We start from the raw sequence: 19,110 nt of genomic DNA, 5'->3' as shown, positions 1-19,110 counted from the left end.
GGAATTAGATTTTCCTCTCTTGAAAGTAATACTGATTACCATAAGTGGATTATGTATGCAGTTGATGGAGTTGTCACCTATACATTATGAATGTCTTTATGCTGTTTTTTTATTTGCTTTCCAATCCATATCCTACATCTGCAGTGTGGTAATGCATGGTGATTTATTTTAATTGCAAATGGTAGCGACAATATGTTTGAATCTATAGATCAAAATCCTATAGGAGCATCCTATTGGGGTGACATCAGTGACTCTCGCTATAGGCTCAGCCAGCCAGCAATCTGCTCCATTGCCAGAAATGGGAATTAAAACTGTTGTTTGCATTCACATTGTTGCTCCGCCGACAGTTAACTATTCTACATGTGACAGAGGGATTACATATAGAATACCATTAAAATATGGTTAACAGCCAGTTCACTGGTGGGTCCATACAATGTCCATTTACGCAGACATGCATTTGGGTATTCAATCTTTACATAAAACATATTTGGTCCAGATGCTCATCTTTGCATTTTGAACAGAATGGCAGAGAAAAGCGTGTTGGAGCTTGCTATTTTCTGTGTGAAAGAGAAAGGAGTCTGAGCCCACGCTCTGCAGGCTGGGCTGAATCATAAGAGTGAGTGGGAGGGATACGCATTTCTTTCCTCAGAAAGACAGAGATTCTGCTCTGACGTATATCCCTGGCGCACTGGAGAACACAGCCTCCAGCAGGTTTTTCTCTGACATTTATTTTTCTCGCACTTTCTAATTTTAATGTGACTATGTATTATGGGAGTCTGTACTCTTAACAGAATGACGTCATCGTTGACCTATGACAGCAGACAGGAAATGTATATGCATACATTGCAAACACAATTTTTTGAGAATTACGCAACCTCCATACAGTACCAAACCATTTCCTTTCACACTAATATGGATGCTAGGCTGGACAAAGCTGTAAATATTGATTGATGGCCTGCAACAGATAACAATACAGTCTCTGAGCTGACCTGTTCAGACTTGCAGCGTACAGGTCATATATTGTAATGGGATAGAGGAGGGTGTAAGACAGTGGGGTGTGTACACGAACGCCCTGGATTTCATCATAGAGGCAGATGAATGAAGGAGGTCAGGTCAGTGTGCAGAAGACACGTGATACAAATCCAGAGAGCACTTGAGCAGTGTCTTCGTGCTGTTGTCTGCTTTGATTTATGGAGCTGCCATCAGGGTTTCCTTCCACTGTCAGCTGGGTGATTGTCAGTACTCTGCCTCCTGAACACAAATGTGAGGGCCCATCCCAACTGGTGTTAATGTAGAAAAATCCCAAATGCTTGTATTTACAGATTACAAAGGTTCAGATTCAGAGCTCCAAAATGAAATGTCATTCACTGTGATTGGAGGACACATGGGACAGTTATGCTGCTTTAAACATGTATAAACTTGTTATCCCACTTAGGAGACAAGAAAGATTTTGATGAGTGCTTGAGAGCTCTTTGTTTACGCCCATTCAACACCATCCACACCCTCTTAAGCCATAGACCCACACATCTCTTTAAGATTTCACATGTAAACACATGGCCAACCATCAGCATGGTCAAACCCCTCCATTATCTCATCCAATCATGGCTAGCCAGGAAGGATCCGGTCTTTCCCTATATAGCAGTGCTTTCTCCTTGTCTAAACTAGGCTCCTAATTTAAAATTGTATTCATATTTAAGGATCCCATAAAATGTTGTCTTTAAGGCACATGACATTTCACATGTTCAAGAAGGCATTTCTGCACACAAAAATATATATTTTTTAAAGGCCCTAGTGTGAAGTAGGAACTAGCGTCATCCACCCACGTTGGGCTGGCCGGTCACAAATAGCATTGCCTCCTCTGGTATGCCCTTACAGTAACATGGATCTGCTGATTTGGATAGCAGTGAGTGCACTATACCTAGGTTCAGGATAACAACTAACTATAACAACCATGGCACTACACTACAGTTCCTAGATAGATCACCTTACTGTGTGTTAGTTTGAGGGTTTCCCTTGGCAAAGTAATGTTAAAGCTTTCTAATAGTTAAAGATACTATTAGAAAGAATATCAAATTCTGTTTTGAATATAAATAGTCTGTCTGGCTCTGGCACCTATGTGGCCATCCACAAGTATTTGGCATAGGCCTAGTGATCTGTTAGCATCTAAACCATTTATTAACTGACATGTTGTGATAAATCTGAGGATTTGGCTTGGTCAGACAATAGTCCCTTACTTTAGGGAGCAAAATTATATAGGGTTTTCAATCACAGAGTTGAGGAGAATTTTCTATCCCTCACCAGATTTGAGTTCTTCGAGTGCACTCCTTGGAGTGTCAGTCAGGGCAGCCTTGAACCATGTTATTTAATGTCTTGGAGAGTCAGCCTCAAACCACCGTTAGTGTTGTTCATTGTTATTCAATGTCTTATAAGAAACAGCCCCAACACTGAATGGAGAATGTAGGCCACTGAGGGCCCCATAGCTCATTTTCTTGTTCCTCTGTCTTACTCCTGTGGATTGGATAGTTTTCTATAGTAGATCTACTGTACTATACATGCTAAAATTAGTTTAGAGATGTGGCTGGCCTGTCTTGCTGCTTCAGGGGTGGCTTTTGCACAGCCAGCCCGCCTGCTTGATAGTGATTCTCACAGACAAGCCAGTCATGGGAACACAACGCAGTGAAAACTTGTTAGCTTCTTATGAATTAGCCTTGAATGCTCTATCGCTGTTTCTCTACTCCAAATTCAAACTTCATGGTATTGGTGGTGGATTTGATCCCAATGATAGTCACAGTCATTTTTTTTTAAACAAAACATTTTTGACAAATTAATAAGAAGTAGCATCACGTCATATTTCATCATTATTTCATTTATACAACTGTGTTCACAGTGCTGTGAGATTTGGGCATTTTAGAATGCCCTATTTGGTATTCCAGAAAACTCCTCCCCCCCCTTTACTTTACTTCCCCATCCACTCACCCAGCAGCTTTCCTCTAGGAAACATAGTTCAGTAAAACGTGTTGTAATTAACATAAAAACTTCAAAGACAATAGTCAATAAAGAAAAAAACACACTGCTCCCTTACGCAGAAGCCTCAGATTCCCACTAAGTTTGTGATTTTAAACTGTTAGTAGATACTTGAATGTAAAACCATCTAAGTATGTAGTATCCATCTTGCATATTGAGCCTGTCGTAGAGCACTATCTGTTCTCAGTGGCTGAGTATGCCAGGACTGTCTTCCTCCATGCCTTTATTGAAATCAACCAGTGTCTTTATTGACATCAACCAAAGAGTCACTTCCACTGTTGGTGGCTATATATTAGATTTTGTCATTGTTCAAGCTGTTATTGAATGTATCAGATATGTTTGTGCAAATTTTGCAACAAGGTTTTATTTTGTTTCCATGGTGACATCCTTCCTTTCCTTCAGCAATATTTCTGAAGCATATATATATATATATATAATATATAATATAAACACACACGCATGCCTCACTTTGACTACCCATATTAACACCCCAAACTAAAGGCCATGGAAATGTGAAAATATGTTGCAGTAATGTGTCCTTTACTGTAAACAACATCCACTTGAAATAGACCTGTAATCAACAGTAAATTGTACAGTAGTGTGTTATATCATTTTAGTATGTTTGATAGAGCCTTTCACAGCCTTGTTTAGATCCATTAACATCACACGGTCACTCCCCTCCCATCCTGTGCTTGCGCCACATGGTGAAATCCATTTGTCAAGAATGCATTTAGCTACAGTTGTTAGGGGCTATAGAGGCTTCTGGTTTTTATGTGCACCACATATTAACTAATTCAGACCTGGGAATTTGAGACTGTTAATATATTTTCGGAATATTACCCTTACTGAAAAAGTATCGAATCAGATGAGACAACCATCAACATTCAGGTCCATGTAACATTCTGGTTCTTATTCTTTCAGCTAGAAAATTGATTATCAGTAAATTACCAGTAAATCACATAATAGCTGTGTTTATAATTGCGTTGACCAGATACAATGCTATTTCACAGTAAACAAATTAACAACAAATGTTCAGCAATGCTTATAGGGACGGGCATTCAACATGTACGGCACTTACACAAATGACAAGGGAGTTTTTCCTAGCCACCGTGCTTCTACACCTGCATTGCTTGCTGTTTGGGGTTTTAGGCTGGGTTTCTGTACAGCACTTTGTGACATCAGCTGATGTAAGAAGGGCTTTATAAATACATTTGATTGATTGAAATTTGATTGACTGATGATTGGCTGTGAGAAATTAATCGTAAGATTGGGAGCTCTTTTGTTAGACTTCAATGCAGCTTTTCACATTGATCATAATCTGTTGCTGGAAAAACGTATGTGTTATGGCTTTACATCCCCTGCTATATTGTGGATCGAGAGCTACCCGTCTAATAGAACACAGAGGTTGTTAATTAGTGGAAACCTTTCCAACATAATCCAGGTAGAGTCAGACATTCCCCAGGGCAGCTTTCTAGGCCCCTTACTTTTGTCAATCTTTACTAATGATCTGGCACTGGCTCTGTGTAAAGCCTATGTGTCTATGTACAGTGCCTTGCAAAAGTATTTATCCCCCTTGGCATTTTTCCTATTTTGTTGCATTATAACCTGTCATTTAAATTGATTTTTATTTGGATTTCATGTAATGGACATAAATAAAATAGTCCAAATTGGTAAAGTGAAATTAAAAAAATTCAAAACAATTCAAAATGGAAAAGTGATATTCACCCCCTTTGCTATGAAGCCCCTAAATAAGATCTGGTGCAACAAATTACCTTCAGAAGTCACTTAATTGGTTAGATTGCACACAGCTGGACTTTATTTAAGTGTCACGTGATCTGTCTCATGATCTCAGTAAAAATATATATACACCTGTTATGAAAGGCCCCAGAGTCTGCAACACCACTAAGCAAGGGGCACCATGAAGACAAAGGAGCTCTCCAAACAGGTCAGGAACAAAGTTGTGGAGAAGTACAGATCAGGGTTGGGTTATAAAAAAATATCCGAAACTTGGAACATCCCACGGAGCACCATTAAATCCATTATTAAAACATGGAAAGAATATGGCACCACAAAAACCTGCCAAGAAAGGGCCACCCACCAAAACTCACGGACCAGGCAAGGAGGGGATTAATCAGAGAGGCAACAAAGAAGACCGTCCATCACCAGAGACAGCAGGAGTGGTAGAGATACTCTTAATGATCGGCAATGAAAAGCCAACTGACATTTACTCCTGAGGTGCTGACTTGCTGCACCCTCGACAACTACTGTGATTATTATTATTTGACCATGCAGGTCATTTATGAACATTTGAACATCTTGGCCATGTTCTGTTATAATCTCCACCCGGCACAGCCAGAAGAGGACTTAGCCACCCCTCATAGCCTGGTTCCTCTCTAGGTTTCTTTCTAGGTTTTGGCCTTTCTAGGGATTTTTTCCTAGCCACCGTGCTTCTACATCTGCATTGCTTGCTGTTTGGGGTTTTAGGCTGGGTTCCTGTACAGCACTTAGATATCAGCTATGTAAGAAGGGCTATATAAATACATTTGATTTGATAACCCTGCAGGAGCTGCAAAGCTCCACAGCGGAGGTTGGAGTATCTGTCCATAGGATCACTAAGCCGTACACTCCACAGAGCTGGGCTTTACATTGTTTTTTTAAACTAATCATTCACTAAACCCAAAATCTTGTAATGAATAATGTAGAAGTGAGGAGACTAAATTGTTCGGAGTAACCCTGGATTGTAAACTGTCATGGTCAAAACATATTGTTGCAACCAGTAGCTAATAATGAACTAGTGGGAATCTTAACAAAGCTATCAACAAGGCAGGTCCTACAGGCCCTAGTTGTCACACCTGGATTACTAAGGTCCAGTCCTGTGGTCAGGTGCCACAAAAAAGGACTCAGGAATGGCTGGCCCTTAACTGTACACAAAGAGCTAACAATCATATGCATGTCAGTCTCTCATGGCTCAAAATAGACGAGAGCTTGACTTCATTACTACTTGTATTTGTGAGAAGTATTGACATGTTGAATGCACTGAGCTGTCTGTTTTTAAACGACTAGCACACAGCTTAGACACCCATGCATACCCCACAAGACATGCCACCAGAGGTCTCTTTACAGTCCCCAAGTCCAGAACAGACTATGGGAGGTGCACAGTGCTACATAGAGCCATGACTACATGGAACTCTATTCCAGATCAAGTAACTCATGCAAGCAGTAAAATCAGATTTTTTAAAAACAGATCAAAATACACCTTATGGATAAGCAGGGACTGTGAAGAGATACACACAGGCACACAAATCTGTTGTGTAATGTAATGATTGTTTTACTACTCTTCCTGGACCCCAGGAAGAGTAGCTTGGGGATCCATAATAAATATCACATTAAACATCTAACACCTAAATTGTTAGTGTTACAGAGAGAGAAAAAATATATCCATTGTTTAAAGTAACTGTCCAGTGTTTACAGATTTCTATGAAATATGACCTATAATTAATTACAATATGAGTGAAATATACCAGTCATTAAAAACATGAATGCGAGTAGACCGCTGACTGATGATATTATTCTCTTTGAGGAAATGGAAAGCATTTTTTTAAATGGTCTGTTTGAGACTGGGTTTTTTAAGTGTTTTTTTTCTGTAATTCGTGCTTTGGCCACATGAGTATAGGATGAGTCAACAACATAATATGGGTATGAGATAAAATAATGGTTACTGGACAGTTACCTTAAATGATGCAAGTCTCCTGCTTCATTCAATGACTTTGCCGCACTCCTGTTTGTTATTGACACATTGTAATCGTTGCCTTGGCCATTAATTGCTTATTCTTTACGCCTTCCGTAGATGCATAACATGGGCCACGGAGGTGCACAGTAACAAATTACATTCAAATGTGTCAAATTGATTTCGTTTATTGATGAAGATTTGTACTGTAACATATTGGTCAGTTTGTCCCTTTTATATTTTATATAACATAATCTAATGTGAGGTACCTGTTATGGAAATGTGTTCGTTCCATAGGTTATGCATCTAAGGGTTAAACCAATGACACTTCCAACACAGGAGAGCATCCAATGATTGCACATTATTATAATAATTATGTCCTACCAAGCAACACACAAACCATAAAGAGATGGCCATATAGTAAGATATGTAGAGTCTGTGTTGTCGCTCAGTAGTGTTGGCCTGCATTTCTGTGACTCAAAGGCTTTTGTTTGCCGGCTTTCTAAAATAAACAGACATCAAAACGCTTGGCACTTTGCTTTGAAAACGACCGTCGAGAGGTTTTCACTGTCAATCGGATGTGTTTTTCTGATGTCTCCACTCCTCCATTAGGGAATGCAGTTTGTCCAGCATTTAGATACGTTTCCTTAGTGAGTTTTTGAGAATGAATATCCTGTACATGCTAATTTGAACATTTCAAGTTGTTTTTGTCGTCCCCAAAGCACGACAATGCACAAATCTAATGGCCATGGGTGTTCTATTTGTGTCTCTATTCTTCCTGTCTGCCTGATATAGGCAGCTTGGGTCCTTTTAAATCAAATGAACCAAATCATGCATCATTTCAGAAAAGCCTTAGAGCAACAATATACTGCTGCGGTGGTGGTGTAAAATTGTATTCAATGATGTTGGTATTACAGTGAGGTGGGAAAAAATAACACATTTCTCTATATCTCAAACTGCATGAGTAAGACCGGTCAAATGCCTGGTCTTTACATTCACTTACTGTACCTAACCAAAACTGTGAATGATAGTCAAAGCTAAGTCCAGACGGAAATTCACTCACTACATGACAGCACTGTGAATTGGAGACTTTTGAAGGCCATATAGATGTCACATTTTCACCTCTGTGTGTCACCCAGGCCCAGGCAGGGTCTGTTGTGACAGGGAGATGGATGGGGAGGTGGCCCTCTCATTACAGACAGGTAGAGCTGGGTGGAACTCTAATGGGTTGGCTGAGGATTGTCAGGAGACATCAAATGATGGATCTCTGTACTTCAAAAAGGATAATAGCAAGATATTGAACGTTCAGTTGCCTGTCACTACTATTGTGGAGGAGACCTGAAATATCATGATTCATTTATATCATAACCCTGGAAGAGTTGGTTGTTGTTGTTGGATTCCCTTTACAGAGTGGTAATCCACGGGAAATAGTAAGAGACTAGGTCATTGATTGATTGGTTACTCTTGATTGTAACAGAAGTTGATCATTTATCTGTAATTGGGAAGACATCAAAACCTAATCTCTGTCCCAAATGGCACCCTATTCCCTATATTGTGCTCTAATTTAGATGAGGGCATGGCACACTATTCCATATACAGTGCACTGCAGTGCACTAGGGTATAGGGTTCCATTTGGGATGCACACCTAGTGTTGAAATATTTGGTATGTTCAGAATATGAACCCGGGCAATGGAATGCAAAGACAATATCTGAAGCAGTAGTGTAATGTCAGGATTCCGTGAATGCTTTTGATAATGCTGTCACTGTATGGTTCTTTTTCTCAGTTGTTCAGGTAGTCAAATGTACGTATGTTGCTGGCTCCAAAGAAACGTGAGAAAAGCCGTAGAGGACAACTGATCAAAGGCGAGAACTGAGTCCCTTTTGAAATGTAGACAACTTGGTCTGTCTGTCGACAGCACTCTAATACTGTCAAGCAAGCACTTCTCTCCGTGTGTCTGTCAGATCCCTGCCTTGAATTACAATTCTCTATTCTCTTCTGTTTGTTAGGAAAATTGCTTCCCAGTGGAGTTTCAAATGCTTGATGGTATGTTTGGAAATGGGATAGCTAACTACCTGATCTTTCTATGCTCTCTTCCTCTTTTTCTTTTTATCCCCCCCCCTCTCTTCTCTCTCACCCTTTCTCTCTCGCTTGCTGTCTCACTCTCCATCTCTGTGTCTCTCTCTCTCTCTCTCTCTCTCTCGCTCTCTCGCTTGCTGTCTCTCTCTCTCCATCTCTCTCTCTTCCTTTTGTTCCATCTGCTCTCCTTGCCTCTGTGTAATGACCCTTTTCCCTCAGAGACCAATTACTCACTAACCGTAACCACTCTCATTAATAGTTATGAAACAGACAGATGGATAGTTTTCATGCAACACTGTTGTAATTAAACATATACATGTACTGTAACTGTAGTTAGCCTTCTCCTACTGGTAATGACTGTGATTGGAGGTTGGGACATTCAAATGTCTTTTTCCACAACTTAGAACAGACCCTTAGTCTTAATACTATCTGAACATACAATGTGAAGTATCCAGTATAAGGTTAAGTTGAAAATAATGAGTTATTTATTTTTCACTTGGAAACTACAGATCTCATTAAGCCTCCTTTACTGTAATATTGCCTCAATCAAAACTGTGATGAAGCAGTATTAAATCAAATCACATTTTATTTTGTCACATACACATGTTTGGCAGATGTTAATGTGAGTGTAGCGAAATGCTTAATACAATCAAATGCACCATTTGGGTAATGTATCTGGAAAAGTGTTGACAAGTAGCTGGCTCTCTGGTTACATTGTTTGTTGGGCAACAAACTGAGCAACCAACTGCAAGTTATTATTCAAAGTTCCCCATGCTTTAGGATTCAGCAGTGAAGGGTAGCTAGTGCACCTTGTTAGAGTTCGCCTGTACAGTACTAGTGGAGCTGTCATCTTATGTTAAGCAGCCTGCTGCCTAATGAAGACCAAGTAGGTCAGGGAAGCCAGCAGCACAGAAAGATGGTCCTCTGTGGAGTGAGAGAGGCTGCATACTGTATTTCAGATGTCCTCTCTCTGAAGGTGTAGAGGAGACCAACTTCCAGACTCCCCTCACACACTGTCTCTGGCCCATAGGGCTCTGGTCAAAAGTATTGCACTATATAGGGAATAGGGTGCCGTTTGGGAAACAGCCACTGTAACACCTCCAGATTTGGTTTTAAATATCCCTAGACAACAGCAGAGCAGATATACATACTGTAAATAAAAAATATATATATTTAAATTCCCAATCATTTTTCAGATTGTCATGTTCAATAGGCAAATATAACAATCAAGCATGATTTTCAAGAAGATCGCCTCCCAATCTTGCCAGTTCCTCTCCACAAGTGTAATTTGTGTTATTGCTAGACATGATGGCTCTATCATAAACGTATAAATCATTACTGTGTGGGCTGTCATTGTGTGCTTCCAAAGTTACCGTTGCTACACACTCGAGGCTCCCGAGTAGCGCAGCGGTCTAAAGCACTGCATCTCCGTGCAAGAGGCATCACTACAGTCTCTGGTTCGAATCCAGACTTTATCACATCTGACCGTGATTGGGAGTCCCATAGGGCGGCGCACAATTGGCCCACCGTCGTCCGGGTTTGGCCGGTGTAGGCCGTCATTGTAAATAAGAATTTATTCTTAACTGACTTGTCTAGTTAAATAAAAATCTAAATGCTCTAAAGGTGTTAGCATTTACACTTAGTTGAAAACCAGGCAGCTAAAGCTAGTCAACTAGCAGAGACAGCCTTCTAGACTACATCCATGCCTCCACAGTGAGTGATGCCAGGATCCTGGGGTTCAACCCCCAGTGTCATTAGAGGATCACAGGGGCCAATAATAGTCCAATAATAACAGGGCTGGCTGCTTTCTCTCTGCCCCCCGTTGAGCCCCCTTCTTTCCTGCTGCGCGACCCTGCGGGTTCTGCTTCCTGTCCTGACGAACTTCACACAGTCAACACAGCTGAATGAGGGGCTCTCCGCCTGCTGCAATTACTATGATGTGCCTAGCATGATCTGTTCTGTTGTACAGTGCAACCAGAAGAAGACTCAGTGAAGATGTTGTTGTCAGTATTGGTTGGTGGAGAGGCTTTTCTCTTTTGACTGTGATTAGACTGGGTTGTGGTTCATATTACAATTACATTTATTCCCAGCTTGCGATCAAAAGCATTCAAAATAAAAATAAATAAAAAACAATCTTCATTTCCATCCTACCTTATGTCAGGAGATTGCATAATGCAATGATACATGTTTGTTTTTTAGTCACTCCATTAAAAGTAATAAGGGAGTGAGCATTCATTTCTAAAAAGGTTTATGTGTCGAAAGTCGGACCTCTCTGAAATGAAAATGGATGTCCCTCCCCTCTGCAAAATATATTTGACCTAAACACTCTAGGAGGCTTAAAAATAAAAGTGACACTCCCCTATACCCAAAATAATAATTAAAACAAAGTGGATAGCAGTGAACAGGCCTATCATTTACCCTCACTTCATGGACAGGCCAGAGGCTTAGATATGCCATATTAAAAACTGTTATTGTCTGATATGGAATTCTATTATCAATGTTTATACATTTCAATTATTCTAATCGGTCTGCAAACCAGAGTGTGTAAAGTTCTGGTTTAAATGAAACCGACAGAATTCCCAGCTCACAATAATCAAATCAAGGTTTATTCACGAGAGCTCTGCCGTTCATATACAAAGACATTCCTTTTATAACATTCTTCTTTCTTATGCACACTAACATTAGGAGAGCTATCTTCTTCTCCAGAATTCTCACCATAGTTTATCACTACCCAGCTGACAGTTCCATTCCCCCCCAGATAAGGGAAACCTGGAGGGGTTTGGCCGTGTCTGGGGGTATCATCAGATGGGGCCACAGTGTCTCCTGACCCCTCCTGTCTCAGCCTTCAGTATTTATGCTGCAGTAGTTTGTGTCAGGGGGCTGGGGTCAGTGTGTTATATCTGGAGTACTTCTCCCATCTTATTCGGTGTCCTGTGTGAATTTAAGTATGCTCTCTCTTTCTCTCTTTCTCTCTCTCTTTCTTTCTCTCTCTCGGAGGACCTGATCCCTAGGACCATGCCTCAGGACTACCTGGCATGATGACTCCTTGCTGTCCCCAGTCCACCTGGCCGTGCTGCTGCTCCAGTTTCAACTGTTCTGCCTGCGGTTATGGAATCCTGACCTGTTCACCAGACGTGCTACCTGTCCCAGACCTATTATTTGACCATGCTGGTCATTTATGAACATTTGAACATCTTGGCCATGTTCTGTTATAATCTCCACCCGGCACAGCCAGAAGAGGACTGGCCACCCCTCATAGCCTGGTTCCTCTCTAGGTTTCTTCCTGGGTTTTGGCCTTTCTAGGGAGTTTTTCCTAGCTAACGTGCTTCAACACCTGCATTGCTTGCTGTTTGGGGTTTTAGGCTGGGTTTCTGTACAGCACTTTGAGATATCAGCTGATGTACGAAGGGCTATATAAATAAATGTTATTTGATTTGGGTACTCCCTGTCCTATCGTACGTTCTCAGAGTTATAGCCGGGTCGGTTCAACCACAGTTTAATTGTTCTAGGTGTTTTCTTGGGCACACACACATTCCTCTCTCTCCCAGTCTAACCTAGTCGGACTTATGTTTAATATTTTTAATTACTCCTTATCCATGCTACATAACCTCTAATCCCTAATGGTTAAGTTTCTGGGTAGAATTATTTAATCATTTATCTTTTAACCTTATAAATGATTTTATCATTGTCCTGAAAGCATCACATGGCAACACAGGATTTCTATAGCGCAGAGGGCTGTGGGCCAGACGGTTGTGGTTTCACTGACAACCGTGGACAAGAGTAGGGGTGGAAAGATCTAGTTCATAGTACGTGCATGAATCTGTCATCGTATTTGCAGGTCCGAGAAACAATAGCCTTTTATAAACATTTCATACAATTCTACATAATTTTACATATAAGCAGAATATTTTTTAAACCACACAAATTACTCATTACAAAGTATAAGAATGGACAGAGATATGCCTATGTGTTCATCTTATCATATTTCTCTAATGCCAAATCAGTTTGTGTCTTGTTTGCAACAAAACTGTCTCTGTTTGAAAATAAACCAATCTGAGATGTCATTAAGAATCTGAGCATGGTACTTTAAAAGTTTTGCCTACCTTTCCACCACAGACACTCTATTCAGCAAACTGGATGTAATTTATCAAAGTGCCATCTGTTTTGTCACCAAAGCCCCATATACTACCCACCACTGCGACCTGTGCTCTCGTTGGCAGGCCTTCACTACATATCCGTCGCCAAACCCACTGGCTCCAGGTCATCTATAAGTCTTTGCTAGGTAAAGCCCTGCCTTATCTCAGCTCGCTGGTCACCATAGCATCACCTACCCATAGCACGCGCTCCAGCAGGTATATTGCACTTTTCATCCCCAAAGCCAACACTTTGGCCGCCTTTCCTTCCAGTTCTCTGCTGCCAATGACTGGAATTAATTAAAAAATTCTCTGAAGCTGGAGTCTTATCTCCCTCTCTAACTTTTAAGCATCAGCTGTCAGAGCAGCTTACCGATCACTGTTCCTGTATACAGCCAATCTGTAAATAGCATATATGCCCAACTACCTCATCCCCATATTATTATTGACCCTCTTGTTCTTTTGCACCCCAGCATCTCTACTTGCACATCATCATTTGCACATCTATCACTCCAGTATCAATGCTAAATTGTAATTATTTTGCCTCTGTGGCCTATTTATTGCCTACCTCCATACTCTTCTACATAGATTTTTCTATTTTTCTTTTCTATTGTGTTATTGACTGTATGTTTGTTTATGTGTAACTCTGTTGTTTGTGTCGCACTGCCTTGCTTTATCTTGGCCAGGTCGCAGTTGTAAATGAGAACTAGATCTCAACTGGTCTACCTGGTGGAAAAAAAGACAGAGTAGGCCTACCGACACAGAAAAATGCTTTAACTGCTGGCTACTCTTCTTCTGTGGCATAACCCAACAAGAGAAGGTCACAAGTGTTTCCCTAAACTATCTGGGTTAAAACGTATTCCATTGTACAGAAAGTGAATAGCTTAATCAATTGATGGTGAGAGAATTAGGCTCATTCCCAAGCAAAGTCAATTATTCTCCTCGGCTATAGAAGGTTGTAGCTCAGCCTCTGAATGTCAAAGAAACAAAACAATGATTTCACCATATGCATCGGAGTCACGTCTTTCCCAGGTATTTACAACTTGTTTGTAGCATAAAGTATTGTGGAACAAAGCGCTCTTATAGATCACTTTTTGCAATTTTGAATAAAATACCCCCTCATACCCCTCAATTCGAGTCCGGGTTTTAACTTAGCCTACTTCCGTGTCAGTGAATCGTTGTTATTTAAAGAGTGCATGGTGGGTGGAGGAATTGGCAGACAAATCTATGGATTTTGCAGCTAATAGCCTAATTTTGTCTGTCAAAAAGGTAGGCCTCCCTCTTATTTTTTTTAATAAAAAGAAATAGGCTCCAAAACAAAGTCATCTTGTTGTTAGTAAAGTCTAATTTAAATTAAGACTGTTTAAATCAATTAAATGTCTACTGGAATTTGCCTACTTTGAGCACCATGAGCAGTCCATATCTGATTGATTCTGCCGAGGTGGCTGCTTCAACTTTCAGCACCAAATTGTCAGTTACTCAAATCTGGCTTATTGTGAGGTCAATAACTCTGATAAATACATCATGGGCAAGAAACAAGTTGTTTTTATAAAAATTTAATTAGAGTAGTAGCAAGCTATAGTATCAACGTTTATCTCCGGTCCTCCTCCTTATCGTCGCACTCTCTTTCTCAAACGGAAAATAACATAGGCTATAGGCTAGTCTGCCCGCAAGATAGACCTAATAGAAAGAAATGTTGTGGGGAGGAAGTCTTTGACTCTCCTACTGAACTGCCAATGTAGGCCTACACAGCACAGCACTGGTTAGGCAGCACACAAAAAAAGGTTTTTATCCTCAAGGGCAGAGCAGGTCGGGGCTCAGGGTTGTAATATTCATTGCTGTGTGTAATGTAGCCTCGCTTTATTTACACCATCCCAGCAGCTATCTTAGAAATGTAACTTTGCTCTGTGCTTCTCCCAGCATGCACTTCGTAGCTTATAGCCTATAGGCTATGGATCATTTGATTGAGACCAAATTACATAGCCTATAGGCACACTTGATATTGTGTGCCGAGTGGAGAATCAGAGATCAAGAGGGGCATCAGGCACACATTGATATACAGTGAGGGAAAAAAGTATTTGATCCCCTGCCGATTTTGTACGTTTGCCCACTGACAAAGAAATGATCAGTCTATAATATTAATGGTAGGTTTATTTGAACAGTGAGACACAGAATAACAACAAAAAAATCCAGAAAAACGCATGTCAGACATGTTATAAACTGATTTGCATTTTAATGAGGGAAATAAGTATTTGACCCCTCTGCAAAACATGACTAAGTACTTGGTGGCAAAACCCTTGTTGGCAATCACAGAGGTCAGACCTTTCTTGTAGTTGGCCACCAGGTTTGCACAAATCTCAGGGGGGATTTTGTCCCACTCCTCTTCGCAGATCTTCTCCAAGTCATTAAGGTTTCGAGGCTGACGTTTGGCAACTCGAACCTTCAGCTCCCTCCACAGATTTTCTATGGGATTAAGGTCTGGAAACTGCCTAGGCCACTCCAGGACCTTAATGTGCTTCTTCTTGAGCCACTCCTTTGTTGCCTTGGGTCATTGTCATGCTGGAATACCTATCCACGACCCATTTTCAATGCCCTGGCTGAGAGAAGGAGGTTCTCTCCCAAGATTTGATGGTACATGGTCCCGTCCATCATCCCTTTGATGCGGTGAAGTTGTCCTGTCCCCTTAGCAGAAAAACACCCCCAAAGCATAATGTTTTCACCTCCATTTTTGACGGTGGGGATGGTGTTCTTGGGGTCATTGGCAGCATTCCTCCTCCTCCAAACACGGCGAGTTGAGTTGATGCCAAAGAGCTCCATTTTGGTCTCATCTGACCACAACACTTTCACCCAGTTGTCCTCTGAATCATTCAGATGTTCATTGGCAAACTTCAGACGGGAATGTATATGTGCTTTCTTGAGCAAGGGGACCTCGCGGGCTCTGCAGGATTTCAGTCCTTCACGGTGTAGTGTGTTCCCAATTGTTTTCTTGGTGACTATGGTCCCAGCTGCCTTGAGAACATTGACAAGATCATCCCGTGTAATTCTGGGCTGATTCCTCACCGTTGTCATGATCATTGCAACTCCACGAGGTGAGGTCTTGCATGGAGTCCCAGGCTGAGGGAGATTGACATTTCTTTTGTGTTTCTTCCATTTGCGAATAATTGCACCAACTGTTGTCACATTCTCACCAAGCTGCTTGGCGATGGTCTTGTAGCACATTCCAGCCTTGTGTAGATCTACAATCTTGTCCCTGACATCCTTGGAGAGCTCTTTGGTCTTGGCCATTGTGGAGAGTTTGGAATCTGATTGATTGATTGCTTCTGTGGACAGGTGTCTTTTATACAGGTAACAAACTGAGATTTGGAGCACTCCCTTTAAGAGTGTGCTCCTAATCTCAGCTCGTTACCTCTATAAAAGACACCTGGGAGCCAGAAATCTTTTTGATTGAGAGGGGGTCAAATTCTTATTTCCCTCATTAAAATGCAAATCAATTTATAACATTTTTGACATGCGTTTTTCTGGATTTTTGTTGTTGTTATTCTCTCTCACTGTTCAAATAAACCTACCATTAAAATTATAGACTGATCATTTCTTTGTCAGTGGGCAAATGTACAAAATCAGCAGGGGATCAAATACTTTTTTTCCCACACTGTATAGCCTAATAAACAACTGATTCTAAAACACAGAATTATATCAATTTTATCAATTACAAATGACATGACCCTCCCCTGGACAAGATCAAAAAAGACTAAAGCCTCCCCTTGACTGCAATTGAAAAAGCCCTCCCCCATTTTCCTCCAGGTACCAATTCTGTAAATTTCGATCCACCCCTAAAATAAAAAAGGTCTTTCTCCATATGGTTCGAGTAGAGTAATGATCTACCATGAGACATCACCAGGGGATAGGATGCCGCTCCCGCTGTTCCACCATTTGATATTCATGAAGATTCACTAATGACAAGCACATCAAAGTACCAGTTAGCCAGTCTAAGCCATGGGCCCAGGAAAACTAGCTAGTGTCGCAGAATTATGAAATCGAAGCTGAACTGTGACAGTATTCTTGAAGTGAAGCTTTTTACTCCTTGACATGTCCTCTTTGTCTGTCATTCTCTATGCTAGGAATCCAATACTCCTCTGGTGTTGTGAGTGTTTGAATAACCTCTCAGAAACGAATACTTCACTGACAAAACATTGTGTGCGTTGAAAATACTGATTTTAGGATCTCAGCTCTCCCCACGCAATCCTAACCTTCACAATTATTAGAGTAGATTTGAAAAGCACTAAGCGCACAAACAAAAGGAACATACAATGTCTACCGTCTGGATTTCCAGTTGTTCTAACAGTTTGTTGTGGTTTCTCCCCTCCTGTCTTCACAGCTCCTATCAGGAACATCATCTGCAGCAGTTCCCAGGCTGTGGACTGAACAGACACCATGAAGGGTCTATCAAGCAGCCGCAGTCACCACCATGTGGTCACCTATGACCCTGCTTCCTACGATGCCCTAGGCCATGGCCACCACCCTGATCGCAATCCCTACCTGATCAATCAAATGGACATGCCCATGTCTCACCCCTCTGACCACCCCTACTATGGCCAGGTCCAGAGCCACATCCAGCAGAGGAACCACACTGCCTTCCCCTCAGACAGTAGTGTGGTGCCCTATGGGACCTTCCCCAGACGACACTACAGTAGCTCACACTACGAGTTGAAGGATCGGATGGGGAAGGATGAGTGTCCTGTGGTGCCCTATGGTGTGGGTGTTGGTGTGGGTAACATGGTCCCCAACAAGGGCGTCAACGTCCGCCTGCCAGTCAACCTGCTGGACCAGTTTGAGAGGCAGCCGTCGTTCACGCGGGATGGGTACCACACGCTGCAGTACAAGAGGACGGCTCTGGAGCAACGCAGCGACAGCCCCGGACGCATCCGCCACCTGGTCCACTCCGTCCAGAAACTCTTCGCCAAGTCCCACTCCCTGGAGGGTCCACACACGCACTCCAAGCAGGGCAGCATCAATGGCAGCAGGAATAGCCCCGAGAGTGAGACGCCCCCCACGCAGAAGCACCGCAAACGCAGCAAGAGCAGGGAGCGCTGCAAGTCGGCAGAGCCAAAGCAAAGGAGCTCCACCTCGGGCTACTGGAGCTCAGACGACCTCCTGGATGACCGAGACGTCTGCCACAGCCATAGCCTGTTCCACAGCCCCACCGGAGTCATGACCATGGGCCGCCACCCTGACAAGTCCCAGTCACAGTACTTCATGGAGGCCTACAACACCATCAGCGAACACGCCATGAAAACGTCGCGCAGCAATAACGATGTAGTAAAACACACCTGTGTCCCCTCCCATATCCCCATAAGCATGGACGCCCAGCTCATGAAGAAGAGCTTGTGGTCGTCCAGTCTAACGGTGAGCAGGGCTCGCGAAGTCTACCAGAAGGCCTCAGTTAACTTAGATCATAAAGCACTAGTGAAATCTGAGGCTTGTCAGCAGGAGCGCTCATGCCAGTTCTTGCAGGTATGAAATTCTTAAAATGTACCCCTAAACCTCCCCCTCATCCACCTAGTTACCCCACTGGAGAGGACCTACCCCCCCTCCACTTTCTTTTGATTTGAAGAGAGAAGTAAGTGCAAACCAGTAGTGGCCTTACTTCCTTTAGTAGGCTTTTTTCATTTAAACCCATCAGTGACTGGCATTATTTCCTGTTTATAAACCTCTTAATTTCATAGATTTCCCAGTTTTGGGGTTCCTTAATTATTTCCGTGTGTGTGTGCGCGCAAGAATGATTGTGTACTATTCTCCTGATGTTGTTCACTAAGATTGCTGCTAAACCCATCAAATCTGAAATAGCACATCTCTAAATAGATCTAAGCACTCCACTTCCACACAGTTTTTACAGAAGTATCAAAAGAAGGATTATAAATTATTACGATGTTCATGTAGCTAAATTATATGTAAATGTGGTTCTGTGCAGTATGCTAGTTTCTCATCTCTTTCTCACTTGTTCTATATTCTAAATCAGTCAAAACAAAATCAATATGGCTCTTCCATTTTTACGTAACGATCCCCATTGGACATTTTCTTTTTTACTTTGCAAACAAAACCGACAAACCCACAGGACTAAGTAATTAAAATTAAAATAACTCAAATAAAAT

At 41.7% G+C, this 19,110-nt stretch overlaps 1 protein-coding gene across 3 annotated transcripts in view; it reads left to right on the top strand.

Moving 5' to 3' along the window:
• The window catches only part of LOC112226914 (disks large-associated protein 1-like), a 129,075-nt gene that overhangs the window by 69,457 nt on the left and 40,508 nt on the right, over window positions 1-19,110 (top strand). For 2 of the 3 annotated variants that reach the window (XM_024391582.2, XM_024391581.2), the window contains exon 3: window positions 17,337-18,364. In XM_024391582.2, the coding sequence (XP_024247350.1) occupies window positions 17,393-18,364 (972 nt within the window). In that variant the 5' untranslated portion in view covers window positions 17,337-17,392. Of the gene's footprint in view, window positions 1-17,336; window positions 18,473-19,110 lie in introns of all 3 variants that reach the window. The other variant, XM_024391583.2, reaches the window with a different exon arrangement.

The sequence above is a fragment of the Oncorhynchus tshawytscha genome, linkage group LG28 (assembly GCF_018296145.1).
Source record: "Oncorhynchus tshawytscha isolate Ot180627B linkage group LG28, Otsh_v2.0, whole genome shotgun sequence".
In the NCBI taxonomy this organism is placed as follows: Eukaryota; Metazoa; Chordata; class Actinopteri; order Salmoniformes; family Salmonidae; genus Oncorhynchus; species Oncorhynchus tshawytscha.
The sequence above is the reverse complement of the archived record's forward strand: the minus strand, read 5'-3'. Positions and strand labels throughout refer to the sequence as shown.